This window comes from Mustela putorius, unplaced genomic scaffold (genome assembly GCF_011764305.1).
Source record: "Mustela putorius furo isolate JIRA1106 unplaced genomic scaffold, ASM1176430v1.1 tig00000095_pilon_pilon_pilon, whole genome shotgun sequence".
Lineage (NCBI taxonomy): Eukaryota > Metazoa > Chordata > Mammalia > Carnivora > Mustelidae > Mustela > Mustela putorius.
In genome coordinates, this window is record NW_025421280.1 from 15,752,292 (window position 1) to 15,773,427 (window position 21,136).

Here is a 21,136-nt window from a genome sequence, read left to right on the forward strand (position 1 = left end):
TGCCTGAGGTTACCCCTGTCCGGCCACAAAGGGCAGAGATTGAGGAGCCTGGACTTACAATCATGCTAGTACACACATGCACACATATGCGCGTGCGCACACACACACACGTGCTCATGGGAGGTTAGACTCCAACACGTGAGCTATGTCTAGGTCATAAGTCTAAAGAAAGAATTTTCTCTAGGAAAGAAAAGCTTAGGAAAAAAGTTAGAAAATACAGATACTATATTTTACAACAAAAAGAACATTAGATAGGATTGCATTCTAGCATGTCGGGTCATTCTTATGGGTGTTTGGGACATAGAAAAGTGGATGACATTAAAGACTCCCTAAGTACTGAGTGCTACTCCCTGAGCTAGACTGGAACTATCATGGTCATGACATTTGTATCCAGACTTTGTAACACCACATTGGCACTTCAGGAAGACCAGGCTCACTGTGAACAAGTTACCATAAATGTTACAATAGATAAAACAGGCATACTATAGATTGCCCCAAGCGGGGATTGTTATTTTTTCTTGTTTGTAAAAGACATGCCTTGTTTTATGGAAAGAAATTTGCTCTTTTAAGATTTTTATGTGACAGAGATTATGGGAAAGATGTAACCTTCCTTGTTTTACAGTCACTTCTTAATGAATGTGGCAATGGATAGCCCTGAAAAGTGAAAGACCAATAAATAGGGGGAAAAGGAAATTCATTTTAGCTAATAGTTTCAGTCCCGTCCCCTGAAATTTTATCAAAGTTGCTAACGTGGTGGAGAAGCTTATCATTTCCTTGGCCCCTCCTCGATTTTAGCCTAGGGGGCATGCATTCATTCGTGCCTCCACAGGTGCATTGAGTGGAATGATGGCTGGAGTTTACTTCCCTGGGAAGGGTGTAGAGGAAAGAAAATTAAGAATGAGCTCCAAAAAAAAAAGAGCTAATTGAAGTTGTACGCTGGGCACATTTCTTTCTGTTTTTGTTTGTGTTTGAACTTTGTCATTCAAAAAAGTTAAAATATATACCATTGAGCACTTATTTTGGGTCAGCTCTTGCGCTAGGTGCTGGGGAAGCCTTGGTGACCCCGACAGGCTCACACTGCCCTTCTGGAGTTAACAGACAGCCTCATTCAGGAAACAGATATTAGTCAAACCATCACATGAATGCAAGTACAATTACAGCTGGTTTAAGTGCTGAAAAATCATGAGCAGAGACATAAAAGTCAGCAGGGTAGACACCGTCCCAGCCAGAATTGGGGGAGGAACTGAGAGTCCTCAGCTGGAGGTATCACCAACGGGGCCTGGGTGTGTGTGTGTCTGTGTGTGCGCGTGTGCGTGTGTGCACATGTGTGTACATGCATATACCGGCACATTCAAGGCTGAGAGCAGGTCTTTGCCTGGCATTAACTGGGGTATGAGAGAAGGGATTCAAAGTCAACTGAATGCCCTTCATCCTCTTAGAGAACATGTGTGGTGCATATTCAAGAGGATAGCTGAGATGTAGCGGAATCCTCCGCTTAGGAAAAAATCCAAATTTTTTCTTACCTTCACCTACACACTCTGCCACTCCCTGTCATGCCTTCTAGCAAGATCCCAATCTCTGTTCTTTCTCAGCCGTTGAGTGTGGCATTCCTTCTATCTAGAATGTTCTTATTCCTTCTCTTCTCGGGGCCGGCTCCTTTGCAGACATAGGTCTTGGCTCAGACGTTACAAGGGAGAACTCCCCTCAGTGCTTCTCCCTGTTTACTTTCTCATCCCTCATGTTTTCTTGGTCCCTTCTCCAGGCTGAGGGCATGGTGATAACAGGGGCTATGACTGGTCATACCCTGCAGGCCCCCTAACCTCCAGCCTGCAGATGCAGAGAGCCGGCGCCCAGCAGATCCCACAGCCAGGTGCTATCTGACATTGTCTTTATGCATATTCCTCTTAACTCTTTTGCGTTTTATTTTTTTACCGTTTTACATTTTAAAAGGATTTGACCTGTGTACAGTTGTCAAGATGGACTGTGGGAATTTGTGGAAGCTTCCCCTGAGATGAGAGTGCCTTGTATATGGTGTATGTCCAGAAATTCTCTCAAACAATAGGGATGTGTACATCTGAATTTTGTTGGGTTGTAGGAGGCGAGGTAGAATTACATGCTTCTGCAAGATCCAGTAAAAGCCAGGGGTGTCTGGGAAGCCACATATCGGTCCTTCTTGTGTCTGGTTTGTGGTCACAGCTGATGGAACTTGAAGTACAAGCCAGCCTCTGCTACCTCATACCATATATAAAAAAACAACTGGAGATGAGTTGAGGACCTAAACGTGGAAGGCGAATCATGGAACTTCTAGAAAATACTAGAGAAGAATGAAAATTAGGCTAGACATAGAATTCTTCGACAAGATCACAAAAAGCACTATCATGCTTTTTGTGAGGAAAAGAAGGAAAGAAATTTATAAACTAGACTTCATTAAAACTAAGAACTTTTTCTCAAAAGACACTATTAAGAGAGTGAAGAAGCAAAATGCTGTCCGGAAGAAGATATTTGAAATACATATGTCCCCCCAAAGATTCATCTCTAGAATATATAAAGAACTTCTACCAACCAATGAGAAACAGACAACCCAATATAAAAGCGACCAAAGACTTGAGCAAGCACGTCACCAAGGAGGATTCCAAATGACCAGTAAACATATGGAAGGGTGCTTAGCCTCAGGAGTCATTAGAAGAATTTAACCACAATAAGATAGCACTGTGTGTCTACCCAGAATGGCCAAATGAAAAAGACCGACAACGAAAATGTAATTAAAGATAAGGAGCAGCTGAAACCCTCCAGCACTGCTGGTGGAGGTAGGAACTGGTACAGCCACTTTGGAAAACCATTTTGGCCGTGTCTACCACAGCTGGACATCAGGCTCCCCAGGCTGTATAGCACTCCTAGGTGTAGATGATTGTCCAGGAACTTGCGCACAAACGATCCTAGCAGCTTTATTCATAAATCTCAAAACATGGCAATGACCCAAGTGCCCATCGGCAGCCATATGGGTAGGCAAATAGTAGATCCACACAATGGAATATACTCTGCAATGAGAAAGAGCCTTTGGGTAGGGCACTAACCGGGAGGGGCACGGGGAAACCTTCTAGGTGGCTGGACATGTTTTATATTTTGATTTGGTTGGTGATGACATGGGATTGTAAGTACTTATAAACATGACTTAGTTGTACACTTAAGATTTGTGTAGTTTGTGTATGTCGCAAACTTATTTATTTGTTTGTTTCCAAACTATTTTACTGATAGATTGGGGAAATCTATCAATGTATATCAGTACATTGAGGAAATAGAATACGTGGTAGTCTTTGTCTCGAGCCCTCAGAGGAAGGCTGGGGAACTGAAACGCTGTCAGAGGCCAGGGTGGGCTGGAGGGAGGCCTGAGTTCTCCCCGTGATGCTGCTTCTCCCCGGTGTTTCTCCTTGTCTTCACCCATTCCCCCCCCCCCCGCCGCGCCCCCCAATACTGCAACGTGAGCAGTACCCACCTCTCACCCCTGGTGTGATCCTTACCTGGCAGGAAAGACCAGTGCTTGAGAGGGAATGTGGACCTTTCCTAATTGTAGTGCTGTTTAGTTTATTAATTTTTTACAAGATTTTATTATTTTTTGACAGAGAGAGAGAGAGAGAGCACAAGTACTGCTTGTGCTCCCACAAGCAGTGGGAGCAGCAGGCAGAGGGAGAAGCAGGCTCCCCGAGGTGCAGGGTCGAAGGCAGTCGGTTAACCAACTGAGCCACCCAGATGCCCCTGCGGTGCTGTTTAAAGGAGAGGTGCATCTATCTGGTGCTCTCCTCAGAGTCCCTATAATGTCCCAACCTGGAAGAGGAGGGAACCTGCACATCAGTTAGCTCTCACCAAAGCCCAGGATTAAACGGTGGCGGCAGCTGGTATTACAGGCTGGGTTGGAGAGGATCCAGTGAGGAAGTGGAACCCGCCTCTGTCTGCCCAGGCATATCACTCCGCACCCACTCCCTGGGCTGATCCTCAGCAACAAATTCAAGTCTGTTACGTCCAATGCCTGGGGCAGCCTGGTGGCTGTGCTGGGACAGATCTCTGAGCTGAATGGACCTCGGGGGTCCTGGGGCATGGTGTGAGCTGTAGGGGATCTCTGGCTCTGGGCTTGGGTGCTTTCACAGGTGTCTTTCTGACAGGGGAAGGACATGCTTCATTTCCAGTCCTCCAGGCTGGCTGGTTGGGACATCCTAAGCCTCAAAAAACAGCATGCCTTTAAAAAAGTTTGGTGCAAACTATTCCTTTGATTATACCTGGCCTGAATTAATAGGAGGATTTTCCTAGGATGCAGCAGAATAGTCACATGCACAGCTGCAGAAATGCTTACGTATTTGACTATGGTTGCTGTCCCTCACTCCGCTGGTGTTGCACACAGCATGCTGTCCACACTTCATGTCACCTTTCTGAGATGCAAACATTGTGAATTCTGAAACGCAGCCAGCTGCAAGGGTGGGAAGAGGGGTTGTGGACTTGCCCGCGATGGGTTATTCTTCAGATGGCTGGTGAGGTCACTGTTTCTTTGTTGCTAATATAGAAGGATGCTACAGTGAGTGTCCATGGTAGACTTGGAACTCCTGGGTCGGTGGGCAGGCAGATTTAATGTTTTAGTGGTTCTCAGCAGGTGGCCTTGCAAAGAGATGAGAGAAAACAACAGTTCTACCAGCAGCGTGTGCATGTGAATTTGGTCCTATTACTCCCTTGTTTCCATGAGCCTCTTCGGCTGCCCCTAGGCTTTTGTCCTAGCTCCTTTCTTTGGTGTTCACAGTCTTCCCTTCCCTGTCTAGCCCTGGCCTGTCTGTCCAGTTGCTGATTCCCTGGCTTCTCTGCTGCCAGCTGCGGAGTCCCTTGGCCAGTCAGCAACTACCCCCTACCCCGCCATGCACATCCCTACTGCGTCTGCAGGGGTTCAGCTGTGGGTAGGACAGAGCTGCCTCTGCCAAAAGGCCTTGCCTTTTGGAGGACGCTGGGGACCCAGCTGAGTTCTGGTGTTCCTGGGAGTTCCTGGGAGGTCGGCCGAAGGCCGAAGGCCTCTGAGCTGAAAGAGCTGGAGTGAGAGAGAATGGAGGGGATACTCTGGAAGGCCTCGAAGCAAACCTGGGAGGAAGATTTGTATCTTCAGTCCTGTGGCGAGGCCTTGTAGGGGATTAAGCCAGGGAGTGACCTGGCTGATTGGGCTTGTATTTTAAATACCACAGGTCATAATGGAGGTGGTTTGTGGTGTTAGAGGTCAAGTTCAAGAGAAGGGGGTAGAGGACAAAGGGCCAGGCCTGATTGTACAGAAGGGGTAAGAAGAAGGAAGGGTCAAGGCCCCCTCTCAGGTCTCTGGACTCACAGTTGGGTGGACAGAGGCGTCCTTGCCTGAGCCTGAGCATGGTACTGAAAAGGGCCAGTGCTCTGGTTGTTGGGGTTCAAATCCCAGCTCAGGCTTCCTGGTGCCAGGACCTCGGGCTCATCATTTCCCCGGCTCCAAACCTGGTGCTGTCGTCTGTATGATGGGGATTCAGATAGCCCTCTGCCAGGGCTGTGGGGGACATGCATAGCACTAACCGTAGTCAGGGGGCTGGCGTGTGGTGGGTGTTGGGTAAGATCCTCCCTCCCTTGTTCCGCGAAGCCACGCACAGCCTAGCTCCTCAGTCCGAACTGCCTGCCTGGACATCCATTTCCAGGTGCCTTTCCGTGTCAGGCCTTGCTTTGGTTTTCCCACCAAAGATTCTTGAGTCCCTCAGAATCTACATCACAGGGAGTGGAGCCTGGACAGCTGCATTTCTGAGAAGTTCCCCAGAAGAGCCCAGCTGTTCCCTGAATGGCAGGAACTGTGTCTTATGGGTGACCTTGGGTAAATGCTCTTAAAGAGTCAACAGACGCACGAATGGATGAACCATCAATGAGAGGGCCTTGATACCCGGCAGTGAAACCCAGCAGGCTGGACCGATTCTGTTTCCAGAGCAGCCCAGTGCTGGGCCGGCTGCCTCACCTGAGAGGGTGCAGATTCCCAGGCCCAGCCTCGGTGACTGATTCAGAAGGCCTGCACTGGGGCCAAGCATGGTTCTGCGCACAGACGATTCTGTGCTTTGCTGAGTCAAGACACCTGTGGGTTCTGAGGGCTCTAGGTCCTCCCAGCTCTGCCAGCTTATGATTCTATCATGGAAGGACCTTGTCCTCAGCCATAGACCCTTGCACATCCTGCCCTGCAGGGTGAGGTGGGGCTTCTGGGTGCCAGGTCACCAGGTAGAGTTTCTGGGTAGTGGTGGCAGCTGCTTCCCTCCTACAATTGGTAGGAATTAAAATGTCCTGCTGTTTTGAATTCACGGGCAAGTGTCTTTATTACAGCTGATGTCCCAGCAATGTGGGGGCCTGTGCCTCCAGATTTGCTTTGGGTTGTGGTCTCGGGCTCCCTGCCAGCCTCTTGGGAGGGGAGTGATGGAGAACAGCTGTTCTCACCCCGGCAGAGCACAGGGATCAAATGCCAGGCTTCGACTCCAGAAGCATCTGCCCCTTTCTGTTGTCTGCCCCTCCCTGGACTTGGGGGAATGATTAGCACCAAAAGAAAGGGTCCTCCTTCTCTCCTGTCTCCTTGCTGCCTGCAAATCTTCCAGACGGCTTTTGTGGAAGGTACAGTCTTACTCGTGACCTGGGCAAGGCTGCTGTGTGATAGAAGTCCCATTACGGTGTCAGAGAGGCCTCCCTTGTTCATTCTCAGCCCGAGCAGGGAGTGACTATTCAGAGCCAGGCCAATGCTGGACATGTGACTTGGCTGGCCCTCTCCAGATGGCTCATTCCTCGCTGTCATCTCTCGTGTGTGCTGTGGGTGTGGGCCTCTTGGAGGGGAAGGGGAGGGATCTGGAATCCTAGATGGGATCTTGCCAAGCCTAGGGGTCAGGGAGGAGGCTGGCAGGAGGGGTGGAATGCTCCAAGGCTCACTGAGGGTGACTGTCACCCACGTCACTGTCTTCTTTGTGACTGGGACGGGGCTGGCGATTTGCTTCTTCCTGACATCTCTGTGCCTGTAGAGTCTTGCCTTCTGGGTGGGTCTGGAATGGTTCCTCACTGGGTATTTTTATATTCCCTGGAAGGGCTTTCTGCCACTTCATTCCATTCTCCTGCTCAGCGTCCCAGCTCCTGAAGCCTCCGGTTCTGTCCCCTGGGCCCTTAGACCTAGCTGCCATGGGCCACCTCATTCCAGCCAGGTCTCCCCTCGTACACCTGGCCCTCCAAGACCCACAGCACTGGCTGCGACGTGGACTCTGGAGCTTACTCACTGTGGAACCTCTGAAAAGTTGTTAACCTCTCCCCAAGCCCCTGTGCTTTCTTGTCTTTTGGGTTATTATGAAGGGGGAGGGCACATGAACCTTTGTGAAGCCCTGTGCTGGGTTCTTCACCTGCAGTGTTTCACCGAATCCCCACGGAAGTCCCATGAGGTAGAAACCCCGTGGTGTCTTACTTTACAGGTGGAGAAACTGAGGCACAGGAGTCCTTTCCAATCTCTCATAGCTGCTAAGTAGCAAAGGTCAAATTACCCAAGGCTTCAGTTGATTATCTCTGTTGCGAATGTGTTTATAATTCACAATATAGGTGTTCTAGTAGTAAATGGAAGATTGTATTATCACAGAATTATGGTATCCTGGAATCACATCTCTCTTGTGTTTCACTTAGGTGAACTAAACTAGCAGCTCTTCAAAAAAGAAATAAATATTTAATCCTGCTGTTCCACTGAAGTGTGTATATGTTCGGGAGGGTCATCCAAGCTAGCCCCACACCCCACATGCCCCGGATAGTGTGGGGTAGCCCTACTGTGGTGAGTCTGACCCAACCACAGACTTGACCTTTAGTGTATTTGAACACACAACCACCTACTCTAGCTCTGGGCTCTTCTGGGCTCCTTGTGGGCTCTTCTGGAACCCCTCTCCATTAGGCACCTTCCTGAGGGGCTTTCCAGGGACATTCCCACTAATGTTAGGATTTGTTCTGCAAGGTCAGAGGGCTGCAGTTGGTCCTCCCCTTTGCAGGGTCTTTCTCAGCTGACACATGGGGTCAGAGCACAAAGATGGAGCTAAGATTTAGCCAGAGAGTTTTATTTTATGGGGAAGTCCGGCTGTGTATTTACTCAGGTGCCAGAGTCTCGGGGGTGTTGGAAGTTTGGAAGCCTGGACCTAGGAGTCCGTCAGACCCAGCAGCTCAGCCCCTGCCGTGGCGTTCCAGGTGCTGGAGGTTGACCTAGCTGCTGCAGCTGGAGTTCGTTTCCTGCTCTGCAACACGTGGATGCCAGCGTGCATCTCACGGGGATCTGTTGTGACTTAATATGGGTATAGAGTAGGTCCTTGATAGGTCTTGTTCATCTCCTCCCCTTCGAGCCCCATAAATTCCCATGAATCTTGAGTTGTCTCCCAGTGGCTAGCTACATACAGTTTCATGAAATGTGATTTCCGATTGGGCTTTTAGGAGAGCTCATCTTTCTGCAGGTGTTTTGGAGCCCTCTCTGGGCATCCGGTGTGCTGTACTGGGCACTGGTCCTTGCAGGTAAGGAATAAGGAGGCAAACTGGACTACTGTGCTCCTGTGATGTGTGTCAGTGTTCTGTGAAGTTCATTTTTTTTTTTTAAGATTTTATTTATTTATTTGACAGACAGAGATCACAAGTAGGCAGAGAGGCAGGCAGAGAGAGAGGAAGGGAAGCAGGCTCCCCGCTGAGCAGAGAGCCCGATGCGGGGCTCGATCCCATGACCCTGGGATCATGACCTGAGCTGAAGGCAGAGGCTTTAACCCACTGAGCCACCCAGGCGCCCCTGTGAAGTTCATTTTAACAAATGCCCTGGTTGGCAAAGGAACAGGTCAGAAAATCTCTGCCTGTTTTTTGCCCAACTGGGAAAATTGCCACGAGGCCTTTTCTGAGACCATTTTCTATGACCGTTGTTTCCCTTTTGGTCTTTTGTTTGAGGGAGGAGGGACAGTATGCACATGTCCTGGTTTTCCCTTGCACTCACTAGCTCTGGGGGCCTGGGCGAGTCACATAAGCCCTCTGCATGTCCGTTTCCTCATCTGTGAGAAAGAGATAAGAGCCTTACAACGTTGTTGAGAGGATGAAATGGAATCAGAGCATCTGAAGTCCTCTACAGTGTGCCGGGGACATGGGAAGGCCCCTGTCACTGTTGCCCATGGTGAAGAGGAGGAGGACAGTGAGGGCTGTGATGACCCCTGGGCTGTCCGTGCCCTCCCTGGGGCAGCATCCATCTTCTTTCAGGTAGCACAGATGGGAGACTCTGATGGCTCTGACCACGGTGCCTTACTTATCCCCCCTATCATTGCTCCTCCATGAATGGATAAGCATGCTCTCTCTCTCTCCACCAACAGAAATGTACCAAGTGTCCACTAAAGACGTTATTGGAGAGACTTAGAGAGAGGCAGGTGGTGGTAGAAGTTTCCTATGAAGCTAGGTTTTTCAAACTTTGTTGTTGTTGTTGCATTGAAACTATAGAATATGAGAACTTACCCTGGCATAAGAATCATGGGAGTAGGGATGCCCTGGCTGAACTCAGAACACTCTCTGGTGTAAGTACAGGCAGCCTGGACAGGACTTGACCACCGGTGGTATCCCCACTGGCCCTTTGTTCTAGACCCTGGGTTGTGAGCTCGCACTTGGGAGACTGGAGGCTTGGGATGAGAGCCCCAAGAACTGACCTAATCTCCCGTCCATGCCTCCCCAAATAAGCTTGCCATGCCCACACTCACAGCCTTGACCTAGTCGGTGAGAACGGGTGCTGTTACCTGCCGCTGTGGCTCACTTGGCTCAGCCTCTCCATGTCATGAAGACACGTAGAGAGCCAGCTGCCTCTCCCGGAGGCTGCCCGGCACGAGGGCAAGTGTGGAGTTCAAACTGCTTGTTGGAGCAAGTATGAAAATGACATCAGCCTGTTGCACCCATTTCCTCGCTGAGGCACCTTGACTTTGTGTCTGGGGCTGTGGCACCTGAGTCGTTGGGTCTCTAGGGTACATCTTCCTTTGATAGAGTGACAGAAGGACTTGGGTGGGTGCTATGGGGTTTTTGCCTCTTGGGACCTCATTCTTCTGTGGTGCTGGGGTGGCTGGCTCCCCGTGGTTATTTCTTCAGCTGTGTGGTGTTGGCATCCGTGATGTCCTGATTCTGTAGCAGGTTCGCATTGTCCTTCGTTAGCGTGGAAAAGTGCTGTCAGCTGGCTTGTTCGTTTGTTCAGCTACTGTTATACCTGTCAGTGGGTTCATGGTTGGGGTGTCAGGAAATCCGGTGCAGCTGGGGAGACCCTTCCACCCCTGTGGGTGGGATTGGGATGAGGGAAGAGATGTGGAGGGAGACTAGCGGGGCACTGACGGGCTCTGGGAAAGGTGGGGGGCACACGAGTGGTTGAGTGAACAGAGTGTCTCCCAGTGAGTGGTTGTGGGGATCTCATTTTCAAATTCTTGCCCCAACAACCACCCCCACCCCCAGGAGGTCCACAGAGTCTGGTCTCCAGGGAGGATAGAGTAGACATACACGTAACAGTGGATAATGCCAGCCACTCACAAGTGCCTCTTCTTGGCTAAACCCTCAGCATAAATTATGTCATTTAACTTGACAGTGCACAGCCCATCAAGAGGAGGTACTGTGGTATTCTATCCCTCCTCCTACTTCCTTCTACCCTCTTCTCACTCTCGTGACCTCTGTTTCCTCCCTGTGGTTCCTTACGCCATGCCCTTCACCCAGAGCAATCCTGGATTGTTGGCCTGGCAAGCTCTTCTTCCTCCTTCAAAGCTCAGCCTAGGCAGTGCCTCCTCTGAGAAGCCTTCCATGATTCCCTCAGGCTAATGTAGGTGCTGATCCCCTTGTAACTATATATCTCTCTATTGCTGTGGTCTCACACTGTACTGTAATGATACATTTTTTTTATTAAAAGAAACTTTGAAACAATTTTAATAACCTCCAAAATATAAAAACACTTTTTTTGTGTGTTCTTGTAAAGATGCTGGGGGTACAGATATAACTGAAGCCCATCTTAACCTCCAGCCAGCCCCAAGTTCCTCCTCAGAGGAAGCCAGTTAAAAGTAACATCTCGATAGCGTGCCTGCTCCTGGGCACAGCCCCTTTCTTCTGTATCCACACAGATGCTGGAGCCGATCTGTGAGAGGATGAGGGTAAGTGGACGGCACAGGTACCTGACCGTGGGGCGGGCTTGAGGGGAGGGAGTGCTTGGGCTTGAGCCAGCCACCACATGATATGCCGGGGACCGCAGGACTGCTGATGTCATTATCTCTGCTTCAGTTTCATGGCTTCAGCCACCCTCCGGGGTGGTGGCCTTGGTACTAGCCAAGGTCTCTAGGTCACAATGCTTGGCCATCGAGGAGATGAGGTCATTTGGGGCAGATGGCTTGGGACTTTGTGGTCACAGACTGAGTTGTCCAATAGCCTTCAACTCTGGCGTTGGCTTTGACCCTGAGATTGGTAGGCAAAAAAAAAAAAAAAAAAAAGTATCCATCTCTCTCCCTATTCTGATAAAAGGCTAGAGGACAAATTCTGGCTTTTTTTTTTTTTTTAACTGATAAATGTTTATAAAGCCCCCTGGATGCCAAGCATGATGCAGAGCAAGGAATATGCAGAGCTTTGGCAAATCCCTCCAGAGGGCGTGTCCTCCTTTGAGATCTGCGGCTGAAAAGATCTTATTTGGTGAAGAGTCTTGATTTGTTATTTGTGTACTGGTTTTTATAACATATTAAAAATATATGTGTGTGTGTATTTTTTGTGATCAAGCATGTCACCAATAATACACCTAACTCTGGCTTTTGGGTGGGGGCATAGGGAAGCAGAGTGGGCTCTGGAATCAGATTGGATGGGTTCCAATCCCATCCTTCCTGTGATGATCTTTGGGACCCTCAGCATGTTCTTTAGCCATTCTGTGCCTCAGTTTCTTCCTGTTCAAAAGAGGGATCATGATAGCATCCACTTCAGTGGCTGGGAGAAGAGGAAATGAAATAATGCACTGAACGTGACATGAAACGGGCTCCACAGAGGAGGTTAATGTTAGTAGTTGTTCTTCATTAGTGTAAGTAGTTCACATCAGTAAGAATTGAATGTGCAAGATCTGATTTCTGTTCCTGCGTTTGCAGTCTTTGGAGGGAGCTTAGATTTCAGTACTTGATATAACCAAAAGTTAGTATGTAACAGTAGCAAGGAAGTCCAAATTCCGTGGTTTGTATTGCATGTCCTCCAGGAGCTGGGGGGAGCTCCTGGGAGGATGTGGGGCTCCCTGTGGACATGTCAGATGGGTGAAAGGAGGGAGAAGGACCAGGGGGCAGGTGTCAGGGAAATATTCCGGGCCAGTCGGGTGGACAGTGATTGCCAGGGTAGGGGGTGATGAGGGGGCCAGCTGGGATCTGCTTCATCCAGAGGTGAAATGACATGTGCCTGTGGAGTGGAAATGGAATGAGAGAGGCAGAGAAGCTACTGCTTCTCTTCCTCCTCCTTTGTTTTAAATACATTTATTGTATTTTTATAACTATTGGCCTGGAATTGTAGGATGCAAAGTTGGGGGATTTAGCATGGCTGTGGTGATTTATAGAGAACAAGCTTTCGGCATCCTTATCTGTTGAGAGGATTACTGAGAACTTGAGTGGAGTGGTTGGGGGGGGACTTTAAACAGATACAGTTAGTTGTTACAAAATTCCTAAAGCTTCTTATTAAAGCATAACATACCTGCAGAAAAGGGCACAGATCATAACTATAGCTTGATAGATTAACGAACATTTACTACCGCTCTCTGCCATGTTAAGGATCATGACATGGAGAGATGATCCTGAATTATCTGGATGGGGCCATTGTAATAAGGATCCTTTTAAGAGGGAAAAGGGAGGGTCCAATTCAAAGAATGAGACATGGAAATGGAAGCAGAGGCGAGAGAAGAGATTTGAAGATGCTACATTGTTGGCTCTGAAATGGAGGAAGGGGCCGGGAGATGAGGAACGCAGGTGGTTTCCAGGAGGTGGGAACGACAAGGGAATGGGTCGTCTTCTAGAGTTTCCAGAAAGAATGCAGTCCTGCTGACCCATTTTAGATTCATTTCTTACCTCTGGAACTATAAGAGGATAAATTTGTGTTTTATGCCACTAAGTCTTTGGTGATTTGTTACAACAGCAATAGGAAACTAATAGAAAACTGTTACTCATAGTACTACTGAGAACATTCTCGAAAATGTCTCCTGGTGCACATATGGTCCTAGGAGCAAGTGCAAGTATTCCCGCCGTTCTCAAGGGCGGTTAGACCCGCCTGTGCTCCCACCAACAGCAGAGGTGAGAGTTGTAGTTGCTGTATATCCTCGCCAACACTCGGTGCTTCCTGAGAAGAGAGATTTTTCAGTGCAGAATTAACAGGGCTTGGTGTCTAAGGGACAGGGTTGTGCCTTACAAGAAGTTGGTGCTCAGCAAATGCTGGTCCACGCTGATCCAGCCAGCCGAGGAGAGGAATGAGGAAGAGGTGGTGCCCAGAGTTTAGCTGGGGTGAAGTGGAATTCCTCTTCCATGGAAGTGACTGGGATGAGAACTCCTGAGTCACGGGAGATTAATACAGAACTTCTCAGCTTCCGAGTTAGAACGCCACTGATCTTTGCGACTCTGTGATTGAGCAAGTTGGAGTGGTGGATATCGTGCCTCAGCAGAAAGCTTGCGCGGTTCGGCTGGCTGCTCAGTGTTTGAAGACTGCCCTCCTGCAAGCGCTGTGACTTTAGGTTGCTCGCACCCTTCGGAGCTCTGGTTTTGGCGTCTGTCAAATGGGCATGGTCTTGCCTTCCCCGTGGGGCCGTGGGTGGATTAAAAGCCTTTGGGTGCGAGCCCAGAGTTTACTGCCTGCACACAGGTAGCTGTGGTTATTTGGGATAACGGCATTAGGATAATAAATTCCTTTTATGGAAGTTGGCAACCCTGGCTTCAGAGTGTTCAGGGACTGACTGTCTTGGGGTGGGTCTGAGAATATCACCCATTGGTTGGCATCCAGGGTCAGGCTCATGGTTCACCATCCTAGGGCTTAATAGAGACACTGTCCCCCCAGACCCCCCCCATTCCTGAAACTGTTTTGAAGCTATTCATTCATCATTTGTTTGTTCATTCCTTCAGCCATCACTGAGCTTTACTGTGCACATTATAATGTAGTGATTAGGGGCACGGATTCCCAGATCAAATGCTCGGTTCAGATTTCGACTTTACCGTTTTGTTGTCTATATGGCATATGGCCAGATCTTCTTTGTGCCCAGTTTCCTGATTTGTAAAGTGAGGCGGTATCTGCATCCTGGGCTGATGTGAGAAATGAATGAAAAAATCCACAACAGTGCCTGGCCTTGGGCACCCCTCAGGGCTGGAGTATAAGAGTTTTGTGCCCTCAATCCTTGCCCCTTGCCACAGGCAGAAAGGTGATGGTTTATTGGTGGTTGTCTACGGAATACTTTCTCTAGCATGGGGAGGGAAATCCTGAAACCCTGACCCAGAACCAGCTGGGGCTCCTTTGAGGGCAGGGTCTGATCCCTCACAGCTGCTTGAGAAATGGGGCTTCGAGGAGAGTTGGCAGAGTTTGGCGCCATAGGTGTCGAACCCCCTTGCAGCGGTTACTGTACTGTGGAAGGGCTTGTACACTGAGCAGATGTGGCCTCCAGGCTGAGCTGAAGTGGGCTGCAGAAGTGACTCTGGTGTGGGCTGCTTGCTTTCTCCCCTCTCCCTTCATAGTGGGGATGGTGGGGAGGTGGTGGCCCTCCGAGACTCCGAGCCCACATCTCACTACCCTTCCGTCTTTCCTCATTCCAGGTCCACATCTTCCCTCTTGCCTTCTTCTGGGCCCCTCTGTAATGCACATGCCTTAGCTGATGAAGTTAGCTCTGATGGAAGCCAGAGCAGTGGTCCCAGACAGGGATCCAGATGCTAAAAATATCTCATGGTGTGCTTTTTGCAAGTTAAATAAAAGAGGAGCATTGGAGACTGTGGCTGGAGATTCTCCCCAATACCTACTCTTTCCAATGCCTTGGGATGCTGGAGTCCAAGATATCCGGTCCTGCTCACTTGGATTTGAGAGTTTATCCTCATGGAGACTTTTTTTCAAAAAAATATTTTATTTTTTAAAGTTATCTCTGAACCCAAATGAGGCTTGAACTTACAACCCTGACATCAAGAGTTGTACGCTCTACCGACTGAGCCAGCCAGGTGCTCCACTATAGTGCTTTGATCCGGAAAAAGGCCAGACTCATGGTGGGGCCGATGGAGGAGGTTGGGCGGGAGATTGGGCCAAGCAGATCTGAGGCTCAGCAGCCTGATGCAGCAGCATGGGAGATCATGGAGGATCACAGGTGTCTGAATTACCTACCCCGAAACCCCTTTTGCCTAGGAGGCACCAGGTTGAAGGCCAATACTCCCTCTCTCAGTATGGTCTGCACAGCCAGTCTTCCAGTGTTGAAACTGACGACTGTTTCTTTGGTTGACACCAGATGAAGCAGCTGGTTTGGGTTTGAGACCATGCCTTCGAAAGAGAATCTGCTCTCCTGCTAACCCCACCCCAGGTGGGGAGGAATGCAGTACATGAGGCTGAGGAGGGAAGCTCCATCTCCCATCTCAGACTTACCCGGGGAAGATGGTCACGGGGCGGAAGAACGAGCCGGCAGAGCCCTCTGCCCATTGAAACGTTCTCTCTCTAGTTTTCTGTCTTATCCCCATGTCTCTCCTAGCTTCTGTTGCTTCCAAGCACATAGACTCAAGTCCCTACCTGTGGATATCATGATCATTGGGATATTTTACCACTCCACGTAGTCATTTTGTGAAGCAAAGCTCACAGCTCATGCCTGTGGGTTCCAGTGTCCCTATTTCTTCCAGGTGTCCTGCTCTTGATGGTCTCCTCACTGGAAGGTATTACATACTCATTAACATCTTCATTCATCTAACACTGGCTGAGTACTATGTAACTTACGTGTGGTTTTACCCAAGTTGTGATTGAAAATAGTTTGGCCTTACTTGTCTCCATAGACAGAGGACATCAGAAGCTCCAAATAACCAAACTCACCCTCAAAAGGGCCCCGAAGGGAATATTTAAGGATCGTGCCAACTGTGATGAGAATTAACTAGCCTTAAAAATAGGATCAGATAAAACAGTGACTTAAAGAATAAAGCAATTTCTCTTTAAGGTAGTAGTTCCAAGGTGGCAATCACGGGGCCCAGCTGCTTTCTGTCTTGTTGCTCTATTTTTTATAAATGCAGGTCATCGTCTGCACAGTCCCAGCTGAGTTCTAGCCAGTGGGAGCCAGTGAGAAGGGTGGATAAATTGTGTGCCAAGTCTTTAATACGTAGATAGGTAAGTGGCACCTTTCCTCTCTCATTCCACTGGGAACTTACCTGCAAGGACACCAGGGAGATGTAGTCCCTGATAAAACTCAAATAACTGTGGCAGAAAGGGAGAATGGATTTCAGTGGACACTGGACCACCCTTGGTATATTCCCCTTGTATGTATTTAATACAACTTTTTGTGTGTTTATAACATAAATATGCCCAGGTTATACATATTGGTTGTTTTTGCTTTCAGAAAGAAGACCTGGCCTAGCCATGCTGTGTCTATGGACATTTCCACAGTAATGAATCAGTGTGTCTTTAGAGGAATGGAAGAAAACAAGGAAAGGTAAAAATATCTTTAAAAATTAAAAATTTTGAAATTCTCACATGCCTCAGTTAAATACAATGTAGGACTTCATCTAAGTCTGTGTATGTCAGTGGAAGCCATCGAGAATTGGAAATAGTAGGACTTCTTTTTTCCCCTTTCCCTGTCTCCAATTTTTGACACCAGAGGAGGATACCTTTGTTAAGTATGAGAGATTTTTTTCTATGACTTAGAAGGGAGAGTTGGTATAAATAGGACTAATGTGGTATAGAATTAAATATTTGATTCTAAAAGCTGTGGGCACTCATTCCTAGAAACTGGACAATTTCTCAGTTGATTATGTCTATGTGTGTGGGTGGCCAGTCCCTGAAAGAAGGCAAAGACTGTCTCTTAGCTTTGGTGGCCTCTACCTCCTTCTGTTTCTTCCACCTCCTCTTTTTCTTCTTAAAAACAAATGTATTGGGGCGCCTGGGTGGCTCAGTGGGTTAAAGCCTCTGCCTTCGGCTCAGGTCATGATCCCAGGGTCCTGGGATCGAGCCCCGCATCAGGCTGTCTGCTCCGCGGGGAGCCTGCTTCCTCCTCTCTCTCTCTCTCTGCCTGCCTCTCTGCCTACTTGTGATCTCTGTCTGTCAAATAAATAAATAAAATCTTAAAAAAAAAATAAGGAGATATGTCTTAAAAAAAAAAACAAATGTATTCATTTAATTTAATTTTAATGCCCAAGAGATGCATAGATATATTTTTTCCTAGTTAAAAATAGGTGACACACCCTTCCCGAATTTCATTCCCAGCCTCCCCATTGCACACCTGCCTTTCCCAGAAGTAACTTCTGTGACCTACTTTTGTATATTTCCTTCCAGAACTTTTTCTAGGTGCTTACATACTGAGAAAAAAAGCCATTCTTTCTTTCCTTCCCCCCCACCCACCCTTCTGTTCTTTTGATACAGGCAGTCATACTATGCTTATTGGTCTATTTTGTAACCTTTCAAAAAAAATTCAATAATCTGTCTTAAAATGTTTTCAAGACAGTACATGAGAGTCTTCCTTTTATCTGCTATGAAATGAATAGCATATGTGTGGCATAAGAATCCCACTGTTTATTGAGCCTCGTTCTTGTGGGTGGTGGGTATGTGGGTCCCATTGTTTGCCCTAACACTGTCGGGTATGTGCCTCCTGCACACGTGGGCAGATAGTTCTCTTAGGAAGTTACTGAGGAATGGAGTTGTTGTACCATCCTGTGTATACATTTAAGATCTTACTACATATTGCCAAGTCATTCTCTAAAGACAGCTTGTCAACAGGGTGCCAGATCTGTTTGCCTGCCCTCCTGCTGGACCCCAGCTCTTCCTGCTCTTTCATTTTTGCCAGTCCATTGGGTGAACAGGGTATCTCTCCATGGTTGTCATGTCCTCCTCCTTCTCTTGACTCTGGGGAAGTTCATCTCCTCAGGTCCTGTTACCTGGTTTCATCTCCCAATGGCAGAGGGTGAACCTCTGTCCTCAGAGGGACCTAGGGACCTATCCCAAGGCCCAGGACATCTGGGCGGTCCTGGTCCGTTCTGGGAATGGGTGCTGCTTTGTCTTCTCTTCTGAAAGTATCAGCATGTTTCTCCAGGAGAGTATGTCACAGGATTATCTGCTTCTCTCTAGACTCCTGGTTTTGAAGAGCCTTTGGCTGGATTTTCCTACTTCAGGTGGTTCTATCCACTGACTGTCACCGCCATCATCACCATTGGCAATCCTCCAAGAAGATGCTGGGTGTCAGGCTCGGTGTGGATCACTGGGCTGATGTATCTCATTTAATTCTCACATGGCCCTATAGGGTAGGGAGTTGTGTTCTTACCCTCATTATGGCCATTAGGCAACATTGGGACAGAACAGCTCCCACCATTGCCCTCCCTTGCAGTGACAAACATACCCGCATTGAGTTCTCCTTAAGGACGGAGCTGTGGGGCCATCGCGCTGGTGTTTGCGGTTGCCTTAGCCACACTTGGTTGTTAATCTGCATCCATGGCCTTCCCCAGGGGAGAGGTGGGAGCTGAGAGTTCGGGTTTGGGTTTGTTCACAGCCGTCATGGGAACACAGGCTCCTGCGTGTCATCAGCTTCTCTGTTCTGGGGTCTGGTTGGGGTGGCAGCCTCACCCAAGTTTGTCCAAAATGCTTCTCTGGAAAGGGGTTTTCTAGTGTCAGAAAACAAAATTCAACCAAGTAAACTTGAAGATCAGATTGGCTTTTATTAAATGATTCATGACCTGGGCAAGTAGAAAGGAGCTGTGAGGAGGTGTACAGAATAGGAAGGTTTTTGTAGGAAGGAGGGTGGGCAAGAAAGTTATTAGCAAAAGTAACCATTGTTTCAGGTCAAGACACCTTTTTTGGGTTGGAGAGGGAATGGCAGGGTTTTAATCTTGCGTGTGATCTCTCTAGTGCGGATGAGAAAATTTCAGGTTGACTTCTAATAAGGTCACCTTCCTGGGATAGGTGGAAACTGTAATGAAGTCTTGGTTGGCTGTTGTGGGAGAGTGAATGAGTCCAATTTGGGCTCTTTTCCCCCTTTATTTTGTCCTTCCTTCTTCTTTCTTTCTTTCTTTATTATTTAATTTTTATCTATCTATCTATTTATTTATTTTTTAAAGATTTTATTTATTTATTTGACAGAGAGAGATCACAAGCAGGCAGAGAGGCAGGCAGAGAGAGGGGAAGGGAAGCAGGCCCCCTGCTGAGCAGAGAGCCCAACTCGGGACTCGATCCCAGGACCCTGAGATCATGACCCGAGCCGAAGGCAGTGGCTTAACCCACTGAGCCACCCAGGCGCCCTTCTTCTTTTTTTAAAAAGATTTTATTTATTAATTTGACAGAGGGAGAGATCACAAGTAGGCAGAGGCAGGCGGGGTGGGGGGCGTGGCGGGGGAGGGCGAGGAGAGGGCAGAGCAGACTCTCTGCTGAGCAGAGAGTACAGGCGGCACTCCACTCCATTCCAGGACCTGAGATCATGACCTGAGCTGAAGGCAGAGGCTTAACCCACTGAGCCACCCAGGTGCCCCTCCTTCCTTCTTTTTTTAGGTTTATTTATTTATTTAAGTAATCTCTACCCTCAGCATGGGCCTTGAAACCAACAAGCCCAAGTTCAAGAGTCACACGATTGAGTAAGGCTTGTTTATTTTTTTCCTTTTCTTTTTTCTTTTCTTTTCTTTCTGTCTTTCTTTCTTTCTTTTCTTTTCTTTTTTTTAAACACCAGGTTGGGCATATTTGTCACTGGAGTAAATCTGCTTTATATAACCACTGAGCTGTGGAAGGATGTATGTCACTTGCACCCACAGGCCCAATCACTTCACCCTACTCTAAAATTGCAAGTTTAGATCTCATTCTAAAAGCAGGCAGTGTGCAGTTCCAGAGGCCTTCCTAAAGCCCCCTCCCATGATGTTTCAGAGACATCCACATGTAGACCCAGATGATCTTAGGCTCATTATTATAATATCTTGTTTCTTCATCAGTAGTTTTAAGCAGTCTGGACTAGGGTGATGATGTGTTTGTCTTGAGATCGCACAGAGACAAGCCTCGGGCTCAGGTTTCGGGTCTGACTCTGGCTCTTTGTACATCACAGTTACTTCTAGTGTTGAAACTGAGCTCGTTAGCCAATAATGCCTCGAAGGAAACTTGCCCATTGATCCGTCAATTAATTATTCATTCAGTGGCCATTTGCTGAATACTTCCTGTGCAGCAGACACAGAAAGATGGATAAGGTGAGTTCTTACAGGATCCAGAGTCGGGTGTGAGGGCAGGAGGCATACACTATGAGCTGCAGTTAAGTTGAAAACTATTCTTGGTTGGTCAGTGGTGATAATAATAGGCTCTGCTGCAGTGGGTTGTTGGGGCATGTCCTGAGTTAATCACGATAAAGTACGTGGCATATAGTAAACACCCAATAAAGGTGGCTGTTTTCATGGTTGTCTGTTTATTTTTATTCTTACATAGGGTGAGGAACCTCGGAAGATTTTTTTATCAGGAGGCTGATAGGGCCAGACTTGTGTTTTATTTTTATTTTTAAAAAGATTTATTTATTTCTTTGAGAGAGAACGAGTGAACAGGAGAGGGGGTAGGAGCAGAGGCAGAGGGAGAAGCAGACTCTCCGTGAAGCTGGGAGCCTGACATGGGCTCCATCCCAGGACCCTGAGACTATGACCTGAGCCAAAAGCAGACGCCCAACCGACTGAGCCACCCAGGTGCCCCTGACTTGTGTTTTAGAAATGGTAATCAGGGGCACCTGGGTGGCTCAGTGGGTTAAGCCTCTGCCTTCAGCTCAGGTCATGACCTCGGGGTCCTGGGATTGAGCCCCACATCTGGCTTTCTGCTTAGCAGGGAGCCTGCTCCCCACCCCCTGTCTCTCTGTGTGCTGCTCTGCCTACTTGTGATCTCTCGGTGTCAAATAAATAAATAAAATATTTAAAAAAATAGAAATGGCAATCAGTTGACACAAGTTCTCATTGTATGTGTTTATATT

At 48.1% G+C, this 21,136-nt stretch overlaps 1 protein-coding gene across 1 annotated transcript in view; it reads left to right on the top strand.

Moving 5' to 3' along the window:
* The window catches only part of ARHGEF3 (Rho guanine nucleotide exchange factor 3), a 315,913-nt gene that overhangs the window by 18,384 nt on the left and 276,393 nt on the right, over positions 1-21,136 (top strand). Inside the window, exon 2 of the mRNA XM_045078699.1 lies at positions 16,568-16,660. Within this exon, the coding sequence (XP_044934634.1) occupies positions 16,599-16,660 (62 nt within the window). The 5' untranslated portion in view covers positions 16,568-16,598. The remainder of the gene's footprint in view (positions 1-16,567; positions 16,661-21,136) is intronic.